General features: G+C 40.1%; 1 protein-coding gene across 4 annotated transcripts in view; it reads left to right on the top strand.

The window, feature by feature from the left end:
• Positions 1-23,378, top strand: part of MRE11 (MRE11 homolog, double strand break repair nuclease) — a 54,732-nt gene that overhangs the window by 9,133 nt on the left and 22,221 nt on the right. For all 4 annotated transcript variants that reach the window (XM_050941139.1, XM_050941132.1, XM_050941123.1 and 1 more), the window contains exons 7-14: positions 1,688-1,802; positions 3,405-3,590; positions 4,655-4,826; positions 5,577-5,657; positions 6,179-6,305; positions 12,129-12,232; positions 19,921-20,094; positions 22,442-22,504. In XM_050941139.1, the coding sequence (XP_050797096.1) occupies positions 1,688-1,802; positions 3,405-3,590; positions 4,655-4,826; positions 5,577-5,657; positions 6,179-6,305; positions 12,129-12,232; positions 19,921-20,094; positions 22,442-22,504 (1,022 nt within the window). The remainder of the gene's footprint in view (positions 1-1,687; positions 1,803-3,404; positions 3,591-4,654; positions 4,827-5,576; positions 5,658-6,178; positions 6,306-12,128; positions 12,233-19,920; positions 20,095-22,441; positions 22,505-23,378) is intronic.

The raw sequence follows: 23,378 nt of genomic DNA on the forward strand, positions 1-23,378 counted from the left end.
AAAAATAGCTGCATTCAAAAACAAAACAATGTAAAACTTTAGAACCTACAAGTCCACTCAGTCTTACTTCAGCCAATCACTCAGACAAACAAGTTTGGTTACAGTTTGCAGGAGATAATGCTGCCCATGTCTTGTTTACAATGTCACCTGAAAGTGAGAACAGGCGTTCGCATGGTACTGTTGTAGCTGGCATCGCAAGATATATATGTGCCAGATGCGCTAAAGATTCATATGTCCCTTCATGCTTCAACCACCATTCCAGAGGACATGCGTCCATGTTGATGACAGGTTCTGTTCGGTAACAGTCCAAAGCCAGAGTGGACCAATGCATGTTCATTTTCATCATCTGAGTCAGCTATCACCAGCAGAAGGTTGATTTTTTTTTTTTTTTTTTTTTTTTTTTTTTTCTATTTTGGTGGTTCGAGTTCTGTAGTTTCCGCATCAGAGTGTTGCTCTTTTTAGACATGTGGAGAATGCCTTCACACCTTGTCCCTCTCAGATTTTGGAAGGCACTTGAGATTCTTAAATCTTGGGTCGAGTGCTGTATCTATCCTTAGAAATCTCACATTGGTACCTTCTTTGCGTTTTGTCAAAGCTGCTGTGAAATGTTCGTTTTAAGAATACTGTGCTGGGTCATCATCCAAGACTGCTATAACATGAAATATGTGGCAGAATGTGGTTAAAACAGAGCAGGGGACATACAGTTCTCCTCCAAGGAATTCAGTCACAAATTTAATTAGCACATTATTTTTTTAACAAGTGTCATCAGTATGGAAGCATGTCCTCTGAAATGGTGGCTGAAGCATGAAGAGGCATACAAATGTTTAGCATATCTGGCACATAAATACCTTGCAATGCCATCTACAAAAGTGCCATGCAAATTCCTGTTCTCACTTTCTGGTGACATTGTAAATAAGAGGGCAGCATTATTTCCTGTAAATGTAAACAAACTTGTTTGTCTTAGAAATTGTCTGAACAATAAGTAGGACTGAGTGGACTTGTAGGCTCAGAAGATTTACATTGTTTTGTTTTTGAGTGCAGTTATGTAACCAAAAAAAGCTAAATTTGCAAATTGCACTTTCACGACAAAAAGATTGCACTACAGTACTCGTATGAGGTGAATTGAAAAATACTATTTCTGTTGTTTTTACAATGCAAATATTTGTAATAAAAAATAACGTACACTTGATTTCAATTACAATACAGAATACAATATACATGAAAATGTAGAAAAACATTCAAAATATTTAATAAATTTCAATTCGTATTCTATTATTTAACAGTATGATTAATCGTGATCAATTTTTTTAATCAAGTTACCAGTAATCGCGAGAGTTAATTGTGATTGATCAAAAACCCTAATATATATATAATATTAAAAAATCGTAAAGCCTGATAATTGGCATGGGGAGTCAAGGGCAGGTGTAATAGCTGCTGGAATAAATTTCAACTTTTTTTTTTTATTTTAAGGACTAGATTTCAGGTTGACGAGGTTTCCATTTTAGAGACAGAATATGTTAAATAATAAAATTACCTTGATCAAATCCGTGTTAGTGCCTCAAGGTTCTTTAACAATCAAAAGATAAGGTATAGTCTTACCACACAACTTCACTTTCCATGCTTTTGCTGATAAAATATAATTTATTGTACAGTAACATTGATTAACATTTTGCCATGGACATTCCAGGATCTATACCAGATGAGAGGCTATATCGAATGTTTGTCAATAAGCAGGTAACCATGCTGAGACCAAAGGAAGATGAAGATAATTGGTTTAATTTGTTTGTAATTCATCAGAACAGGTAACAGTATTGACTGATTATGATTTTTTTTTCTAAGTAGATGTATGGTTTTGTGCAACAAAAATATTTAAATACTATGTAGGAAAATTAGGTTCATGACCTGACACCTGCTACCTTGGGGCTTGTCTACACTGGCAATTTACAGCGCTGCAACTTTCTCGCTCAGGGGTGTGAAAAAACACCCCACTGAACGCTGCAAGTTTCAGCGCTGTAAAGCACCAGTGTAGACAGTACGCCAGTGCTGGGAGCCACACACCTCGTGGAGGTGATTTTTTTAGAATGCTGGGAGAGCTGTCTTCCAGCACTCTGCCATGACCACACAAGCCATGTTAAAGCATGCCACTGTAGACTAGCCCTAAGACTGTTGGATATTAGGTGCATGAAGAAAGTGGAATATATCAAATCTTTCTGTAACAACCCTGTCCAGCTGATCTAATTACAGAAAAAACATATGGAAAGAAGGGTGGAGTAAAAGAGTTCACACTTGGCAGAAAGGGTGACCTCTGAACAAGGAGGTTGAAAACAGCACAGCTTCCTCAACTGAGTTTCCAGGGAGGGTGCAGTTTGTCACAAAACAACTGTGAATTCTCTACTCTGAACTACTGTGTGTGTGAGGAGAAATATGAGTGTATAAATTTGCATGTTATAACTGGATTGATTATAGTACAGAACGGCACAAAATATATACATAAGTTGGGTTTGCATGTCTGACGTTTTCATTTGCACTTTCCAACATTTTAAAAATCTACCGTGGCAAGAGTATTGTACATGGTTGTACTGTTTCACATATGTTATTTTCCCAGAAGCGTTAGCAGGCAAAGAGTGAAAATCACAATATTGTCATCTGTTTTGTTCTGCATCTGTTCAGGAAAGAGTATGTGAAGGTGTCACAGATATTTCCAGGAAAAACATGAGGAAGCAAAAGTCTGGGAATGTTGTAGAGGGAGCACCATCAGATAGTGCTCATTACTGACCCCATCCAGCTGGCTGAAGGAGCAGCAATAACTGGATAGAAGGGGTCTGTTGTGGGTCCCCATTTTAGAGAAGAAAAAAAAAAGTAAAGGAGTGGGAAGTGAGGATTAAATATTTAGGATTAACACTAAAAAGAGAGAAGTGGGGGAATTTTTTCCTTTAAACTGAGGCTGTAACAAAAAGGCTTGAGAGGTGGGAAACAGGTTCATATGGAGGAAAAGTGAAGAGCACACAAGCCAAGTGAAAGGAGAAAGGAATTGGGGGGTAGAGGGAATAGAAGTAAATAAGCTTAATGTTAGAACAGAAATGGTCGTTTAGTTTTTTAGCTACCTTCTTACCTGTGAGGAAGAATAACTATTAAAAATCAAGCAAAATAGTATTTCTCTTAACTCAGCATTTGAATAATAACTCATATCTGTGCAGGGAATAAAAACGAGGAATATTTATTGTCCATGTGCATGTGAAATATATGCATTGCCAAATATTGGAAAAATCCAAACCAAATTTATTTGTAATATTGGTTATTATATAAATTAGTGCTTTACAACTGTTCTTTCTCCCTACCCTCCGCTCCCCCAAAACAGCCAAAACTGTACTTTGTTCTAATTCTCTTCCTTTTCTTTGAAACAGGAGTAAACATGGAGCCACCAATTACATTCCAGAGCAGTTTTTAGATGACTTTATTGACCTTGTTATTTGGGGTCACGAACATGAATGTAAAATAGCTCCAACCCGAAATGAACAGCAACTTTTCTATGTATCTCAGCCTGGAAGTTCAGTGGTTACTTCTCTGTCGCCAGGGGAAGCTATAAAAAAGTATGTGTTTTCTTGAGTTTTGTTCTAATATTTTTCTCGCATGCTGTTTTTAAGCAGGACATCTCCTACACCAGGGGTGTGGACCTTGAGGTGGGGCCAGAAATGAGGAGTTCAGGGTGCAAGAGGGGGCTCTGGGCTAGGGCAGGAGTTTGGGATGTGGGAGAGGGATTGGGGGTTGGGGCACAGGAGGGGGTTAGGGGTGCAGGCTCCGGGTGGCGCCTACCTGAAGCAGCCCCTGGAAGCAGTGGCATGTCCCTGCTCCGGCTCCTATGCGGAGGTGAGGCCAGGCTGTTCTGTGCACTGCCCCATCCACAGGTGCCTCCCCTGCAGCTCCCATTAGCCACAGTTCCCAGCCCATGGGAGCTGCGGGGGTGGCGCTTGGGGCGGAGGCAGCTCATACAGCCCCCTGGCTGTTCCCAAGTGTAGGAGCTGGAAGGGGGATATGCCGCTGCTTCTGGGAGCCTCGTCGTGTGTGTGTGTGGGGGCGGGGTAGGTAGGTAGGTAGCAGCCTCTGACCTCGCTCCCGGGCTGGAGTGTGGGAGCAGGGCAAGCCCCAGACCCCGCTCCCCAGCAGGAACTCGAGGGCTGGATGTGGCCTTTGGGCCGTAGTTTGCCCACTCCTGCCCTACACAGAAGATACATTTATTGAAATATAAGGGAACGGATTGGGATATAGTGTTGTTCTGTCTGACAGTTTATTACATAGCGTAATTAGCCAAAGGGTTAAAATCAGTATTTTATGATAACTTAGCCCTGGCTTCTTTAAGCTAAATTCAGCCTTGTAAGCAGGTACAACTCTGTTCACTTAGGTGGAGTTAGCCTGGAAAAATGAAGGGGCTCTTGCATCCTGTCTACTTCCACACATGCACACGCTTTCGTATAATGACTAGGTGCAATCTGGCCCTTACAGATGTAATGTCCTGAGGGAACGACCTGAAGTACTGCTCTGAGCAGATTGTTACTGCTTTACAGATTTTCAGTGAGGTTGATGTAAGAATGAAGGAGAGTTTTGTTCTGAATTCTGTGACTTATCTGTCCTCATTTCCAAAATTATTTAATTCCAGGCACATTGGTTTGCTGCACATTAAAGGCAAAAAAATGAATATGGAGAAGATTCCTCTTGAAACAGTACGAAGTTTCTACATAGAGGACATTGTTCTTGCTGATCATCCAGACATTTTTAACCCAGACAATCCAAAAGTAACACAAGCAGTACAAGCATTCTGTATAGAAAAGGTAACTGCCTTGTATTTGAACTGTAGGAAGGGAATGTGATCTTGTGGTTAGCATAGGACTGGAAATTGGAACGCCTTCATTTTCTCCCCATGTGTGCCGCCGACATGCTGATGCCTGGGGGGAGGGATAGCTCAGTGGTTTGAGCATTGGCCTGCTAAACCCAGGGTTGTGAGTTCAATCCTTGAGGGGGCCACCTAGGGATCTGGGGCAAAAACCGGTACTTGGTCCTGCTAGTGGAGGCAGGGGGCTGGACTCGATGACCTTTCAAGGTCCCTTCCAGTTCTAGGAGGTAGGATATCTCCATTAAATTAATTTAAAGTCTCTTCATTACTCTGTCTATCAATACTGGCCACCCCCTCCCTTTCTTAGGATCGCCCGTCAAGTGAAGGATCACAGTTGTATCTAATACAGAAGTGTTCACGTATTCTAGAACTTCATAATATTTAATATGACACTAAACTACCTAATGAAAACCTGAGAAGGCTTGTTAGCTACTAGCAGGAAACTTAATTCTAATACTGCAGTCTTTTTTGCTGAGATCGAGTCTTTTGTGTTTCACACATTTTTGGCCAAATTCTGCCATCTCTTATGCATATGTGCATAAACTCTTTATTACTTAGACACTTTTTTCCCCCAGCACAGTTAGTTTTAGACAATGGCTGGAAAGGTCCAAGTAGCTATAACCAGAGAAAGTAATAGGTGCTGAAGAGTAACTTTTATATCTACCCCTTCATTGCTTGTGCTGCTCAGGTTGAAACACTGCTGGATAATGCAGAAAGAGAGCGTCTGGGAAATCCACGCCAGCCAGAAAAACCTCTCATAAGATTACGCGTAAGACTTAGTTGCTTTATTCTAAAACTCTTGTTGACTTGATTGCTTTATGCTACATGTTCTTTACAAGTTTTATATTTAATAATTTACCTGCTCATACACAATTTAAATTGTGTTGTTTTGTTTTAAATCCCACCCTCACTGTACATGTACCCTGAGCCTTTGTGGCATGACCAGTACAATCCAGTGGGCGATTGTATGGGATTCCCTTCAGTGCATGCCACTGATCCTCCTTTATTGGTTGGTGGGATAGAACATGTTGTCAGATATTAAGGAATGTGATGTTGCTGCTTACAGAGGCATACATGCCACCTTTGCAGCTCCTAGATGTGAGTCATAGACTGGATTGGTAATTAAGTGTATGGTGTTAACATTAGCACCTGACTGGCTCATTGTTCAGACTTTTATTTAAAAAAATAATAAAAGAGAGGAAGAAAGAAACTGATGCATCTTAGACTATTTGAAGTGCTTGGTTTCCTTGCCTCTATCCCAGATTTCATCTTGTGACATTTTCATTTTAGGTTGATTACAGTGGAGGTTTTGAACCATTCGGTATTCACCGTTTCAGTCAGAAGTTCATGGAAAGGACAGCTAATCCAAAGGACATTATACACTTTTTCAGACATCGTGAACAAAAAGAGAAAAATGGTAAAAACAAAATTTGTCAGTTAAAAGTAACATGGAAGTTTTATTTAACTTTTAAAACCAATATTTTTAGAGGTTCGCTATCTGTGTAAAATATGTAATTAACAGAGACCGTATTATTTTGCTTTACCGTAGCACCTAGAACCTTAGTCAAGGACCAAGACCCTACCAATAGAAGTCTGCAAGGACCCCTCCAGATCCATACAATTTTTGCAGGAGTATGTGTTCTTTTTGTTGTTTTAAATCTTGGTGTTCAGAGGAGCACCCTCTCTCAACAGTTTATAGAGAGTGACTTTATGGCCTCAGAGTACCTTTCTAAACTGTGTGTTTAATGCTGTGCATAAAACTGCATCACAGTTGGGTTCTCAATAAGTGAACAAATTAAGAGGTAGAATAGCAGTTCTTATATGATTTAAAAGCATCCATGGGGCTGTGAAAACTTCGGAGAGTTGAGTTTTTCTGTGATTTCTTTCCTTGAGACATGTCAGAACATTTACCCATTTGACAAGGAGCTTGTCCTGACTTCAGAACATCTGAGCACCATTGGGGGTAGGAAATAGCCTTATTATCCACATACAAACTTCCCTTTCTCTTTATAAGTCAGTGCTCACATGGAGGATATCAGAGATTTTTCTCTCTTCCCTTCCTGGCTGCATCCATTTACTTAATACATTCATGCTTAGGACATATTCATCTAAAAGTTGTAGGAAAAATTTGCTGAGGTATATTTGACTTCTCTGAAAACCTAGTAGCTAAATCTTTGCCTAAAATCCCAATCTGAAATGTTGCCATGTTTTTATTTTTGGATTTAGTAAGAATCCGTGTGCTTGATGCGGAATAGTGTGATCTATTTGCCTTGATCCATTACCAGATTATCCTATTCCAGGTGCCTTCTATCAGAGTGTTCCTGCCATTAAAATAACAGCCACTTGTCACAGTGTAAATCGTACTATGCCCAGAATTTTTAATAACTGGTTAATAGGTGTTGACAATTTTGTCCTAATAATGAATCCCTAATAGTCACTAATGAAGATGTGGTTTGTATAAGAACATGCTGTGCTGATCTAATGGAGTTCTAATGTACATTAGTGCTTTATAAGTAATCTAATTCCATTGACAGGTGTGTATACAGCGGCATTTGAATTAAGTTGAAAACATTATGCTTCACAGTTAGTAAACACACTTAAAAAGCTCTTAACTAATTTTGAATTAGGTTGCTATTCTTCTGGGTGGGATTGTTTGATTTAATTGAGCACATAATTAATTTATTTAGAAATCTTTACCTTATTTGTCCTTTGAAACTACAAAATAGCTACTGTAAGCCTGATCACATTGGACTTTTCACTTGTCTGCTTAATAAGCAGCTCTGCTTTGAAAAGTGAACATTCTGTGTTTGTGTCTCAATGACTTCTTTGCTTAATGCCTGTTAACACAGGGTTGATGACTAGTAAAATTAATACAATTCATGACTCAGTATAGAATGAATTGATCTTCCAATCAGATCTGCATGTATAACAGATCTGATTGGAAGACACTACAGGTTCACTGTTGTCTCCAGGTGGATATGTGGTTCAGCAGAAGGTGAAAGGATACAACTGGAGTTCTTACATCTGACCTCAAATGTAGATTTCCCATTACAAGGCTAGATCTGATGAGTGTATTCACATTGTGTGTGAGTGCTAGAATGGGGATAGGATTGGACTAGTGTTGTAGTCTTTTCCAATGGAAAAGACCTGTTTGGGCTTATCAGATTACTCACCTATAGTGGTGCTGAAGTAAGTGAAGTTGGTTTAGTCCATGGTGTCTGTAGATGTTGATTCTTCTAGAACAGCTCAGAATTTTAGATTATAACTTCTGTGGGATGTTGATATAGCTGACTATATTTTTACACAGAGCCTAGCACAATGAGGTTCTCGACTTGGGGGTAATTTTTGGGCATAATAAGATGTTGGTTAGTTCCACTAGTAAAACTGAGCACTCTCTCGAGATCTTGTGTTTGGCTTGGAATTGGAAGTTGGACAGATGGATATTACGGATTTGTTGAGTAACCATTGTCCTTCTGGTTAGAAGTTAGTATGAACCTGTCCTTCAGGGACCTGTTTTTGAAGATCTTCTCTGAGTCTGATGGAACAAGTGAACTTCCAGGGCAGCTTTGATGGAGAATATTGATTAGCCAGCTGATTTCTCGATCAGTGCTTTGGTGGGACCTGATAATGTTTATTGTTCCACTATTGATCAGGTGGCCCCGAATGCCCTCTTGGAGAAGGAAGGCAACACAGGTCACCATAGTTTACAGGTGATGTCTTGTGTAGAATGTTCATATTGCTTTGTGGATGAAATTGCTATCTAGTGAAGGCCAGCAGAGAGATACTGGCTCTACTGTTGGTGAAATTTGCCAGTACTGTATTTTTCTATGCAGGAGTTGTGTACCCTCTGCTCAGGAAACCAAGTCTTGACTTTGGGCATGGATGAGTGCTAGCCGGCTGCCACTTGATCTGGGTAAGACAGAGATAATATACATGACTTGTGGGAAGTAGTCTAAAGAGTTTGCAAAGAATAATTTGGCACCTTTCACTGAAGGATTGTAGCCACCATTTGGAATACAGGTGCATATTTAAATATATTACTAGGTCCTGTACTTCTGGATCCTCAGGGTGTGATTGTGGCCAAGGTTACTTTTTCCTTCTGTGCCTCACAGGAAGCGTGTGACCTTTTCTCTTTGATATGGACCTTGCCAATTATCCTTTCCTCGAATCATAGAAATTATCATTGGAAGAGACTTCAGGAGGTCATCTAATCCAACCCCCTGGTCAAAGCAGACCAACACCAGCTAAATCATCCCAGCCAGGGCTTTGTCAAGCCGGGCCTTAAAAACCTTTAAGGATGGAGATTCCACCACCTCCCTAGATAACCCATTCCAGTGCTTCACCACCCTCCTAGTGAATAGTGTTTCCTAATATCCAACCTAGACCTCCCGCACTGCAATTTAAGACCATTACTCTCTGCTCTGTTATCTGCCACCACTGAGAACAGCCGAGCTCCATCCTCTTTGGAACCCCTCTTCAGGTAGTTAAAGGCTGCTATCAAATCCCCCTTCACTCTTCTGTTCTGCAGACTAAACAACCCCAATTCCCTTAGCCTCGCCTCGTAAGTCATGTGCAGCGCGCCCCCCCCGATCATTTTCATTGCCTTCCGCTGGATTCGCTCCAGTTTGTCCACATCCTTTCTACAATGGGGATGGACACAAAACTGGACACAATACTCCAGATGTGGCCTCACCAGTGCTGAATAGAGGGAAATAATCACTTCCCTCGATCTGCTGGCAGTGCTCCTACTAATGCATCCCAATATGCGTTAGCCTTCTTGGCAACAAGACTCATTTCCAGCTTCTCATCCACTGTGATCCCGAGGTCCTTTTCTGCAGAACTGTTGCTTAGCCAGTCAGTCCTCATCCTGTAGCGGTGCATGGGATTCTTCCATCCTCATTGCAGGACTCTGCACTTGTCCTTGTTGGACCGCATCAGATTTCTTTTGGCCCAATCCTCCAATCTGTCTAGGTCGCTCTGGACCCTGTCTCAACCTCAAGGGCACTCTGCTTAATACTGGCTGCCAACTAGACATTGAGTCATTGATCACTACCTGTTGAACCCAACAATCTAGCCAGCTTTCTATCTACCTTATAATCCATTCATCCAATCCATACTTTTTTAACTTGCTTGGAAGAATACTGTGGGAGACCATATCAAAAGCGTTGCTAAAGTCAAGGTATATCATGTCCACTGCCTTCCCCATATCCCCAGAGCCAGTTATCTCATCATAGAAGGCAATCAGTTTGGTCAGGCATGACTTGCCCTTCGTGAATCCATGCTGACTGTTCCTGATCATCTTCCTCTCTGCCAAGTGCCTCAAAATGGTTTCCTTGACGGCGTGCTCCATGATTTTTCCAGGGACTGAGGTGAGGTGAGGTCTGTAGTCCCCTGGGTTCTCCTTCTTCCCTTTTTTAAATATGGGCACTATATTGGTCTTTTTCCAATTGTCCAGGACCTCCCCCAATCACCATGAGGTTTCAGAGATAATGGCCGTTGGCTCTGCAATCACATCAGCCAATTTCCTCAGTACCCTTGGATGCATTAGATTTGGACCCATGAACTTGTGCATGTTCAGCTTTTCTAAATAGTCCTTAACCCAGGGGTGGGCAAACTTTTTGGGCCAAGGGCCACATCTGGGTATGGAAATTTTATGGTGGGCCACGAATGCTCATGGTTCCCGGCCAATGGGAGCTGTGGGGGTGGCGCTTGGGTTAGGAGCAGTGTGCAGAGCCTTCTGGCTGCTGCTATGCATAGGAGCCAGAAGAGGGACATGCTGCTGCTTCTGGGAGCCATGCAGAGCCCCAGCACGTGTGGAGCAGGTCAAGCCCCAGACCCTGGTCTCCATCAGGAACTCGAGGGACAGATTAAAGCATCTGAAGGGCCGGATGCGGCCCCCAGGCCGTAGTTTGCCCACCCCTACCTTTAACCTGTTCCGTCACCACTCAGGGCTGCTCACTTCCTCCCCATACTGTGCTGCCCAGTGCAGCAGTGTGGGAGCTGACCTTGTTTGTGAAGACCAAGGCAAAAAAAGAATTGAGCACTTCAGCTTTTTCCACATCATCACTAGGTTGTCTCCCCGTTCATTAAGGTACACACACGTTTCCTGACCTCCTCCTTATTTCTAACATACTGTAGAAACCCTTCTTGTTACCCTTCACATCACTTGCCAGCTGCAACTCCTGTTGTGTTTTGGCCTTCTTGATTACACCCTTCCATGCTTGAGCAATATTTTTATACTCCTCCCTAGTCATCTGTCCAAGTTTCCACTTCTTGTAAATTTCCTTTTTGTGCTTAAGCTTAATGAAAATTTCACTGTTATGCCAAGCTGGTCTCCTGCCATATTTGCTATTCTTTCTGCACATCGGGATGGTTTGTTCCTGTGCCCTCCATAAGTCGTCTTTAAAATACAACCAGCTTTCCCTGATTCCTTTCCCCCTCATATTAGCCTCCCAGGGGATCCTGCCCGTCAGATCGCTAATGGAGTCAGAGTCGGCTTTTCTGAAGTCCAGGGTCCATATTTCTTTCCTATTTTCATCGGATTACTGTAATATGTTCTAACCTTCAGAAACTCAAGCTAATGAAGAATGTGGTGACCCATTTATTATGCAGAGCTTCACATTGGGAGCATGTTACACCAATGCTCTGGTGTCTGACTGGCTGTCAGTAAGTTTCTAAGTGCAGTACAAAGCATTGCTTTTAACCTATAGGGCCTTAAATGCAAGCTTAGGACCTGCCTGCTTGAGACACCATCTCTCTCTCCATATTCTCCTGCTGCATTTGAAATTGGCAAAGACATTTGAGCGTTAGCTCCTTCAGTGTAAGAGAGGGCGCTGCTGACATGGTGTTCTCCGTGAGGGGCCTTTGATTTTGAAATTTGCTCTCCTTTTGATCTGTCAGAGCCCAGTTTTTGTTGCTCAGTCCCTATCTTCTTCCAGGCATTTAGGGAGGTTGGAGGGGTTTTATTATTATGCCTTCTACAGATGGAATTCTATTTGGGCATATTTGTATATTTATTATTGGAGTAGAATGAGCCGTCAGGGGATTTATTGTGGAAAATTTTAAGTTATTGAAGAACTCCTAGACTGGTGGCCAGTGCTGTTGCAAGAGTCTTATTTTCAACAATTTTTATTACCTTTTGTATTATAATAAATCAGGGTTATGTTAGTATCTTTTAACACCTAAATTGATGTGTGAAGACAACTCTATTAAAATAAGAACCCATTTATCTCTTTTCTAGAAGATGAGATTAATTTTGGAAAGCTCATTAGAAGACCTGCTTCGGAGGGGACAACCCTGAGAGTGGAAGACCTTGTGAAGCAATATTTCCAGACAGCAGAGAAGGTAACTTTATTGTTGTGTTTTTAAGTCCTTGGTGCATTTATGAAATCACACGTTTGATTGCTATGGTGATAGTTTTTTCCTATGGAGGTTTGACAGGGCTCTGTCCTTGGTGCCCCTTCTTGTCTCTCTCCACATCTTATCTTTTGGGTAATCTCATCTGCAAACACAAATTCAGTTTCCCTCTCTGTACTGACAACTCTCTTCTCTCTTTCTGTCCAAACTGAAACGTGTGCTATCTCTCTGACATCTCCTCCTCATGGATGTCTGGCCATCAGCTCAAGCTCAGTGTGGCTTAAACTGAGCTCCTAAACACTGTGGACAGTGCTAGTGTCCTGCATGTCACTCAGGGCCATAACCTGGGTGTCCTGTTTGACTCGGCTCTCACTCTCTATGTGCTCACGTACAGGCTTAGCATCTCTAAGATATAAGCTTTCTAATCTATCCATGCAGCTAAAATTCTTGTCCAGGCTCTCATCCTCAATATCTTTCTCTTTGGTCTTGACAAATGCAGTCTTCCTCATTCAGAATGATGCTTTTGAGTTCATCTCCCAAGCCCGTTGCTTTCACCATGTTGCCCCTCTTCTTGCATCCCGCCACTGGTTTCCCCCTTCTCTGTTGCATGAAGCATAAGCTGCTTGTCTTAATTTTCAAGGCCCTTCATGGTCTATCCCCACCCTGCCTATCATCTCTTATTGGCTATTGAGATGTTAATTCTCTTGCTTCAGATCAGCCCATGGCGCTGTCATAACCTTAGTCCCAGATTTGGACCTTAGCGTCCAAAATATGGGGGTTAGCATGAAAACCTCCAAGCTTAGTTACCAGCTTGGACCTGGTACTTGCTGCCACCACCCAAAAATTTAGAGTGTTTTGGGGCACTCTGGTCCCCCTGAAAAACCTTCCCTGGGGACCCCAAGACCCAAATCCCTTGAGTCTCACAACCAAGGGAAATAATTTTTTTTCCCTTCCCCCCTCCAGGTGCTCCTGGAGAGATACACAGACACAAGCTCTGTGAATCCAAACAGAGTGACTCCCCCTCTCCGTTCCCAGTCCTGGAAACCAAAAGCACTTTCCTATTCCCCCAGAGGGAATGCAAAATCAGGCTAGCAAATCCAACACACAGATCTTCCCGATTTCTTCCTCCCACCAATTCCCTGGTGAGTACAGACTCAATTTCCCTGAAATTTCCCAGTAAAGAAAACTTCAACAGGTCTTAAAAGAAAGCTTTATATAAAAAAGAAAGGAAAAATACATACAAATGGTCTCTCTGTATTAAGGTGATAAAATACAGGGTCGATTGCTTAAAAGAAATATGAATAAACAGCCTTATTCAAAAAGAATACAAATCAAAGCATTTCAGCACTTATATTTATGCAAATACCAAAGAAAAGAAACCATATAACTTACTATCTGATCTCTTTGTCCTTACACTTAGAAACAGAAGACTAGAAAGCAGAAACTACTTCTCCAAAGCTCAGAGAAAGCAGGCAGACAGAAAACAAAGACTCAGACACAAACTTCCCTCCACCCAAAGTTGAAAAAATCCGTTTTTCTGATTGGTCCTCTGGTCAGGTGCTTCAGGTGAAAGAGACATTAACCCTTAGCTATCTGTTTATGACAGGCGCCAACCTCCATCTCCCACTTCGTGCTTTCTCTCATGCTGCCTCTCACGCTTGGGAGGAGCTCCCAATAAACATCCATGAAACTAACTACTTATCCTCCTTCAAAAACCTCCTCAAAATTCTCCTTTCTCAGGATGCCAACAAAAAACTTGACAATGGTTAGTCTCTGTACTGAGCCTATCATGCTGACCAGTATTGGCTCATTGTTTCTTTTTATTCTGTCTATATCCATTTCTTGTTTTATATTTAGATTGTAAGCTCTTTGGAGCATGGACTATCTTTTTTTGTTAGTTGGTTTGTAGGTCCCTAATATATTCATATTTCTGTCTTTCTCAATCTCTTGTCACCTAAGCCACCTGAAATGAGTGTAAATAGTAGGACTGTTGCGTGGTTTAACAAAATTAATTACATGATTAAACAATAATAGAGTACCATTTATTTAAATATTTTTGGATGTTTTCTACACTTTCAAATATATTGATTTCAATTACAACACAGAATACAAAGTCTGCAGTGCTCACTTTATATTTAGTTTTGTTTACAAGTATTTGCACTGTAAAAAAAAAAAAAAAGAAATAATATTTTTCAATTCACCTAATACAAGTACTGCAGTGCAATCTCTTTATCATGAAAGTTGCACTTACAAATGTAGAACTGTGTGTGTTTAAAAAAAAAAATAATAATAAAAAAAAAAAAAAGGGGGGTTTAAAATTTTAGAGCCTACAAGTCCACTCAGTCCTACTTCTTGTTCAACCAATCACCCAGACAAACAAATTTGTTTACATAATGCTGCCTGCTTCTTGTTTACAATGTCACCTGAAAGTGAGAATAGGCATTCGCATGGCACGGTTGTAGCCAGCGTCGCAAGATATTTATGTGCCAGATGTGCTAAAGATTCATATGTCCTTTCATGCTTCAACCACCATTCCAGGGGACATGCGTCCATGCTGATGACGGGTTCTGCTTGATAACAATCCAAAGCAGTGCGGATCGACGCTTGTTCATTTTCTTTATCTGAGTCAGATGCCACAAGCAGATTGTCGATTTTTCTTTTTTGCTGGTTCTGTAGTTTCCGCATCAGAGTGTTGCTCTTTTAAGACTTCTCAAAGCATGCTCCACACCTTGTCCCTCTCAGATTTTGGATGACACTTCAGATTCTTAAACCTTGGGGTGAGTGCTGTGTAGCTATCTTTAGAAATCTCACATTGGTACCTTCTTTGCATTTTGTGAAATCTGTAGTGAAAGTGTTCATAAAATGAACATGTGCTGGGTCATCATCCGAGACTGCTGTAACATGAAATATATGACAGAATGTGGGTAAAACAGAGTAGGGGACATACAGTTCTCCCCCAAGGAATTCAGTCACAAATTTAATTAACATATTATTTTTTTTTTTTAACAAGCGTCATCAGTATGGAAGCATGTCCTCTGGAATGGTGGTCGAAGGGGCATATGAATGTTTAGCATATCTGGTACATAAATACCTTGCAATACCATCTACAAAAGTGCCATGCAAATGCCTGTTCTCACTTTCTGGTGACATTGTAAATAAGAAGAGGGCAGCATTATCTCCTGTAAATGTAAACAAACTTGTTTGACTAAGCGATTGGCTGAACAGAAAGTAGGACTGAGTGGACTTGTAGGCTCTGAAGTTTTACATTGTTTTGTTTTTGAGTGCAGTTATGTAACAAAAAAAAATCTATATTTGTAAGTCGCACTTTCACCACAGAGATTGCACTATAGTACTTGTATGAGGTAAATTGAAAAAAATCTATTTCTTTTATCTTTTTTTACAGTGCAAATATTTGTAATAAAAAATAATATACACTTTGATTTCAGTTTCAACGTAGAATACAATATATATGAAAATGCAGAAAAAAATCCAAAATATTTAATAAATTTAAATTGGTATTCTGTTTAACAGTGTGATTAAAACCACGATTAATCATGATTAATTTTTTAAATTGCAATTAATTATGAGTTAATCGCATGTTAACTGCGATTAATCGACAGCCCTAATAATATCCATTTCGTATTGAACTTTTTTTGAACTAACTAAATGTTGATAATGTACTTTAAGCACAATCAAGTTAATCACTACCAGATTTTGAGGAAAAATAACATGGTTAATAAAGCAGCTTTTATTCCCCCTTGCTCAAGTCTAAACTATAAGTTGTATTAGGTCATAAACTCTTAGTAAGATGCTAATGCTTTACACTTACTTTTTCCAGATGACATTATTGCGTATAAAACTTAGGAAAATAGTTCCACTGACGTGAATAAGAGTAAGAGTTCGCAGGATTAGACCCATATGTCTTGATTCTATGAAATGCTGAGGAGTTTGAAGGACTTGGGTCTTTAGAGACTCCCAGTGGTGTTAATTCAAGAAGCCACAGGGTGCTCTCACAGAACTTTATGAGATGAAAGGAAAAGAAAAAAGATTCCAGTGTTCTGCATTTATCACAGTGTTGGAAGTTTTTAATGTCCTGTTATAACAGCTTGCTATTGCATTCGTTTTCTTTAATTACAGTAATAGCTTTTCCATGTTGTGACAGAATTCCTGTTAATACATTTATATAAGAATGTACTGACTGTCAAAAATAATACTTCCTTAAAAAAAGACCGCTCTAAGTGTAATGCTGATGCATTTGCTTCATAGGGAATAAAGCGAACAGTTAATTTTAATAGCTATATAGGGGGTTTTTTTAAGTGTATTTAATTTAACTGTTTCTCAGTAGAAAAGGCTCCGCTGCTTCTGACATAATTCTTTTCATAAAATAGCACTTTAAGGGACAGCTGGAAGATTTGACAATAAATTAAGCATACATAATGTTCCTGAGTAAGAGTGTTAGTGCTGCATTATCACAGACTAAAGAGAGCATGCTACTCAAATGTCAGTATCCTTGCTTGGTTGAATAACAGCTTCTGGTTAATGGAAACATATTGCCAGGAACCAATCTGTCCCATTAATATTAATTGGATTCGGATATTAACCACAGGTATGCCACTTAGCAACGTTTTTAGAGGAGAGGGCCATCCTATAATGAACTTTCAGGCTTTGAGCATGTGCAGCTAAAACTTCTGCTGTGTGCCATGGCTTCCAGAGGCATGGACCTATCTCTCATCAATAAAGTTTGTGTGCTGGAGGCCTTGTGCTTAGCAAGTAAGAATGGCTGAAAGGTTTGATGTCACCAAAGTCCATTGATTCTTGCATTCAGAACAGCCTTAACATTTTACAGGGGAACAACACATCCCGAGGCTGTAAGTGTCAATGCGATGGAAAGGAGGCAGATGTTGGTGAAGCCCTGGTTTCAGCATAAGCTTGGACAGGATGCTCGACTCTCCAGGCTGATGCTGAAACAGAAAGTGAGTCAACTGGCGGCAGAGAAGGAGTTCAACCCTTCAGATGGCTCAGTTGGTGGAAAGCCCAGCACAACATGGTTTAGTGTAAGGAGCATGGTGAGAAACAAGATGATTACCTTCTGGCAGCTACTGAATGGTGGACGGACACTTTACCCAGCATTCTCGAGCAGTTTCAGACACATGGCATCTTTAATGTTGACAAGTCTGATCTCTTTTACCAGGGCATTCCCGACAGAGGCCTTGGTCTTCTGAAAGAAGGGTTTGCAGGACAGGAAATAAGCTGTAGATCATATCATATTGCTGTGTTATACAAACACGGATGGGACAGAGAAACGGCCTCTAATGGTGGTCAGAAAAAGCAAGTGCCCCTATGGTTTCTCCAAGGACCGCTCAGAGCTGCCTGTGATCTACAGGAACTCAGCCAATGCATGGATGGATGACACGTTTGCTCTGTGAAGAGTGGCTTAAGAACTGGAACAGAGAGTTGTGGCTACAAGATAGACACACGTGCCTCTTGACTGACATTGCCCACCTCATTCAGCTAATGTAGAGCTATTGCACTTTGTGTTAAAATTCTTGCTCCAATGCAGCCTCAGTCATGCAGCCAATGGATTGTGTACATCATTGCTTCTCTAATGTTGACCCAAACATATGAGTGGTGGATGTTGTCAAATTGATGAATGCAGTTCATCTTGCTAAGGAGTCCTGGGCTGCTGTTCTCCCATAGACTGTTCTAAAGTGCTTCAGAAAGGAAGTTTGCAGTAACACGAAATGATGGCTTGTGTATATCGATGTGCTGGTCAATGTTTCTCTTCTTGAAAATTCTAACAGCAGAGGAGTTCTGGAACAGCCTTCCAAGGGGAGCAGTGGGGGCAAAAGACATGTCTGGCTTCAAGACTAAGCTTGATAAGTTTATGGAGGGGATGGTATGATGGGATAGCCTAATTTTGGTAATTAATTTGGCAATTGATCTTTGATTATCAGCAGGTAAGTATGCCCAGTGGTCTGTGATGGGATGTTAGATGGGTTGGGATCTGAGTTACTACAGAGAATTCTTTCCTGGGTGCTGGCTGGTGAGTCTTACCCACATGCCCAGGGTTTAACTGATCGCCATATTTGGGGTTGGGAAGGAATTTTCCTCCAGGGCAGATTGGCAGAGGCCCTGGAGGTTTTTTGCCTTCCTCTGCAGTATGGGGCACGGGTCACTTGCTAGAGGATTCTCTGCAGCTGGAGGTCTTCAAACCACAATTTGAGGACTTCAATAACTCAGACATAGGTTAGGGGTTTGTTATAGAAGTGGATGGATGAGATTCTGTGGCCTGCATTGTGCAGGAGGTCAGACTAGATGATCATAATGGTCCCTTCTGACCTTAAAGTCTATGAGTCTATGAGTTTGAGGCCATTGTTGAACATAACAATTGTTTAGAGATGGAAGGTGAGCTTTCTGGTCCTGAACTTCTGGAAGCTGTCGTGGTTGTAAAGTGTCAACAAGCCGGTAAGGCACAAGAGAATAGTGAGTCATATGATGAATCTGAAGAGTCTTCCCTTACAGAGCAGCTAGATGCAGTGAATGTTTTTCACAGGCTATGCCAGAGTTGTGGCCTTGAGAACAGTTATGAGGCTGCATGCAACGTGGAGAAGGATTTATGGGTGGAGATAGTAAACTAGGATGTGACAACTTTTGTTCTTAAAACCTTTTTTGGTAAAAATCTTGTGCTACTTTAATTTGTGACACAGAGCACTCACTGTAGGAACAGTACTGTTCAGCATACAGAGACATTATCATAATGGTCCCTTCTGACCTTAAAGTCTATGATTCTTTGATTCTATAAGTGTTTCATACGTTTTCATTTAAAAAAAATGCTTTTTCTTTATAATTGTGACTCTTAGCAAGTGGAGATTTCGTAAGTTTTCTGGATGTGGTTTTGGTACACTATGCAGTGTTCTCCTTTACTGAGTATCAATGTTTGGCTTTCTTTTTTTAGTCCTGAAAATTAATAAATGGTTCCACAATTACTGTTCTGTACAATGTATTACTGTTCTTTGCTTGTTTTTCTGTGTATAACCCCTGAAAACAGTGCCTTCCGCATATTGGCAACTTTTTTCTGGGAGCCAAGAGGTTGCTGTGAAGTGAAATCTACTGTGCCTATAATATACAAAATAAATCAGTTTCTTTCTGATTTCCCAGCACCTAGTCTAATGTTTCAGTGGTTAAATTTTTTCTTTTCATGTTATACAGACACAAGCGTGCTGCTAAAATATTATTTTGGTAACAGACAGTACTTCACACATTTGAGGTACAAAAATAAATGTAAATTTAGTTTAGTTCATTTTAGTCCTGAAAGAAATCCAGTAAGATTAGCATTATCACTTCCTCCATTTAAATGATTCTCTTGTGAGATGTATTTTACTCTTTTTTCTTCCATTACTAATCATAATGCTTTTTAGCTTAATTGATCCTTCATTTGTTTTACATAACACATTAATCCTTTAATGCTAAAGGTTCTTGACTAGAAAGAATCATCTGTTAGCTTTTCCTGATGTTATCCAGTTCTTTGACTAATAGCTTAAAATATTTTTGTATATTTCTCTTTTCTGAAAAATAATATGACTGTAATACTCTGGGATAAATATTGCTGTTTGAGGGAAGTTTTTTGTTTTTGTTTTTAACCTTCTCCCCCCTCTCTCCCTTTCTGTATCTTAAAGAAAGTACAGCTTTCACTCTTGACTGAAAGAGGAATGGGTGAAGCAGTGCAGGAATTTGTTGACAAAGAAGAGAAAGATGCTATCGAAGAGTTGGTGAAATTTCAATTAGAGAAAACTCAGAGGTTTCTTAAGGAACGTCACACTGATGCAGAGGAGGCAAAAATAGATGAGGAGGTTAGTCCTGAATTACGCTCAGTCCTTCTGGTTAGGAGCAGCCTAGTTTGTAGCTCAAGATCGTCGTTTATTGACAGCTTTGTGGGTGTTTTGAAGCTTGCACAACACCTGCCTCTAGCCAGTCCGCTCAGTGCTTCACATTCATGAACACACACAAAAATTAAATATATATCTTAGAAGCTGCTTAATCTCTTTTTAAAATTGTATCCTGTAGTTTGATATGTTGCTTCCTACTCCATCTTAGTGGAATATTTTTTAATTGTTCATAATAGGATCTTATGTGTACACAATCTGTCAATTTTTAAGGATATGTGGCCTACAACTTAAGCTTTACGCAAACTCTGACTGAGATAACGTACATACTGGCAAGTATGGGTAGATGCAAATGTTTAGTTTGCCTTTAAGACTTGGGATCAAATTGACCACTGTTGTTTATCAATAGTCTTTGGCTTGCACTTGCTCATGCCATTGGTTAAAAAAGTAGCAACTTGATGCCTAATTTGAATTTAAACGTTTTACTGTAAACAGAGCAGTGGGTCTAGATGCATATTCTGTGATGCCAGTTTTCTCTTTCCATTTCTTTCTTTCTCTCTTTAACCTCCTACTTACCTTCACTTTTATTTTTCCTCTTTATTCCTGACCTCTACCCATGCTTTCTCTGGGGTCTACTGTATTTCTTAATATCCCACTACCTCTCGATGCTCTATTGCCTGTTCTCTGTCACTTTTACACTTTGCACCTGTTGTGACAGTTGAGCTTACAGACTTAATTCTTACAGTTGAGTTCACAATTCAAACACGTAAAAGTTCATAAGATGTGACAATAACATATAAGAATAAATGTTGATAGGAAAAGGTAGGAGAGGAAGACAGAATAACTGAATTAGCCTTAACAAAAAGGCTAAGTTGATATAATTTAAAGACTGTGTTAAAATTATGCTTGCTAACAACAGATGTGGAGCCAGAAGTTAATGAGCCAAAACTGATATGCCACATATTAGCCCTAATTAGTAAATAGAATAACAAGAGGGTGGGCAATTCTACCCTTTTTGGATCCTTAAACGAAAGAGATTTTGTGGGGAACAAAAAAAGAAAAACACGAGGGAAAAGCGAACAGAAGCTACTGTAACTGAGTTTCACCAGCATGGCTGCTACCGCCTCTGTTTTCTGGAACCCTACACTTTCGTTATCATGGTCCTGAAAGGTGTCCTGACCAAAACAGGACAAAGAAAGAGGGACTCAGATGACATCACCACCCCTACCAGCTCCAGCTGAAAGCCAAACACCATGTGGAATAACAATTATTACCATCTTTAACATTCTAAAAGACTGTCAAACAATGGGGCTTTTTTCTTTCTAAAAACAGCCTACAGCTAAAGGGAACTAGAACAAGAGATGCTTTTAAAATGGAAGCCTTATTGAATACTTTAAATTTCAGTTGCTTTAACTGCTTTCCCTTCTTTTTTGTGTCTTTAATAAAAAGGTAAAGGGATTTTTAATAGTGTGATTTCCATGGTGCTAAACAAGCTGAGCTCTTTCTATAATTAAGCCCCAGAACTTGTTTAACATTGTTTATGTTAGATAGTGACTATGTTATGTTAATACCTTTTGCCGGTATATTCCATCTAAAGTAACGCATCTCCTTTCCTTTGTACCCCATATCAAGCATGTTTTCAGCCAGTGCTGAGCTTTACTGCATTGGCACACATCCCTTGAAATGTGAGATTCATGGGCTGCAGTGTTGGCCTCCCTTCCTCCTAATGGCCTTTGAACATGTTGTTGTGCATCCTTTGTTCTCCGGCTAGTTTAGATCTAATGTGAGAGTAGCACCAGCCCCATGATTTTTTCTGCAGATGCATGTTGCTGGTATGCTCTAATATCTAATGATGCCAATAAGCAGTAGTGGTGCTGCAGATTTACTTCGAGCCCTGAATCTCTGGTGGTGATTTTCTTTTTACTAGGAGAGGACTAGATCAAACTAGTCTACATTACTTAATGATTTTTTACTTTGCTTCTAAAAAAGAGGTCTCTCTATATCCCTTGTGTATTCTGGACTCATCCTTTTACAAACATATCTCAAATGTATTGTTTGTACCTGCTAATGTAATTGTTGCTCTTTGCAGTCAGCAGAGCCTTCCTGGCAAAGTGTTGAATAGTGATGCCATTCTATTTCTGTTCAGAACTAATCTGGTAAAAGAACAGACATTCAGTTGATTTCTTTAAAAATCTAAGTTCACCTCACCTCTAAGCTATTAAAACAGGAACACTTTTCTTGGAATTTTTGTGTCTTCAGTTATTGTACAGTCCAGACTATTAATTTGGTCTTATTTTATATTACTGTGATCTAGGTGCGAAAATTTAGGGAGGCCAGAAAAGAGAATATTGAAGAGGAAGAGGAAGAAGTTCGTGAGGTAATTCCCTTAAAACACAAATGTAGGGTATAGAATATGTGTCGGTATTGATGTTGCGTAAGTGGAGCACTGTCTTCTTCTATTAGTGTATAATAGAGTAAATAATAGATACATTCTCTATCACCCAGGCCTAATTGTTCAAGAAGAATGAGAGAACCCTATGGCAAGTTTTATTGATTTCTGTGAAAGAGATTCCACAAGGTCTTGTGTTGGATGCAGAATTGCAAATCACCTGAAAATATCCTTGTGTGTGATATGCCCTCAAAGTCATAGCATGCTTCTGGTTTAAAACTCAAACAAAAAACATTCTGAATCTGGATGTCCAGTTTACAGTTCATATTAGATTACAAATAACAAATGTTGTTGTTTTTCTCTACATTATAAAGTCACTACAGTTTATTTTAAAAAGGTAAAAATCCCAGATTATACCACTGTTCATCTGGGTGAAAACAAACCGTTCCCTTGTAGAAGACACAAGAATGTGTCAGTAAATTGCATAATAACTAAGCAACTATCAATAATTATGCAAATTGTAAAGACATTCAAACATAAATATCCACTTTGCTGTGTATAATTTGCTTATGTGGACTCTCTTCTTGGTACATAATTGTGAGATATAATCCCATGCATTAAACCTCTATTAAGACTCCTCATAAGTGAAGTCCCAGAATCTATTAAACCAGTGATTCTCGAACTTTTGTACTGGCGACCTCTTTCACATAGCAAGCCTCTGAGTGAGACCCCCCTCCCCTTAAAAACTAAAAACACTTTATATATTTAACACCATTATAAATGCTGGAGGCAACATGGGGTTTGGGGTGGAGGCTGACAGCTTGTGACTCCCTCGGAATAACTGTGTGACCCCCTTGAGGGG

Source organism: Gopherus flavomarginatus, chromosome 1 (assembly GCF_025201925.1).
Source record: "Gopherus flavomarginatus isolate rGopFla2 chromosome 1, rGopFla2.mat.asm, whole genome shotgun sequence".
In the NCBI taxonomy this organism is placed as follows: Eukaryota; Metazoa; Chordata; order Testudines; family Testudinidae; genus Gopherus; species Gopherus flavomarginatus.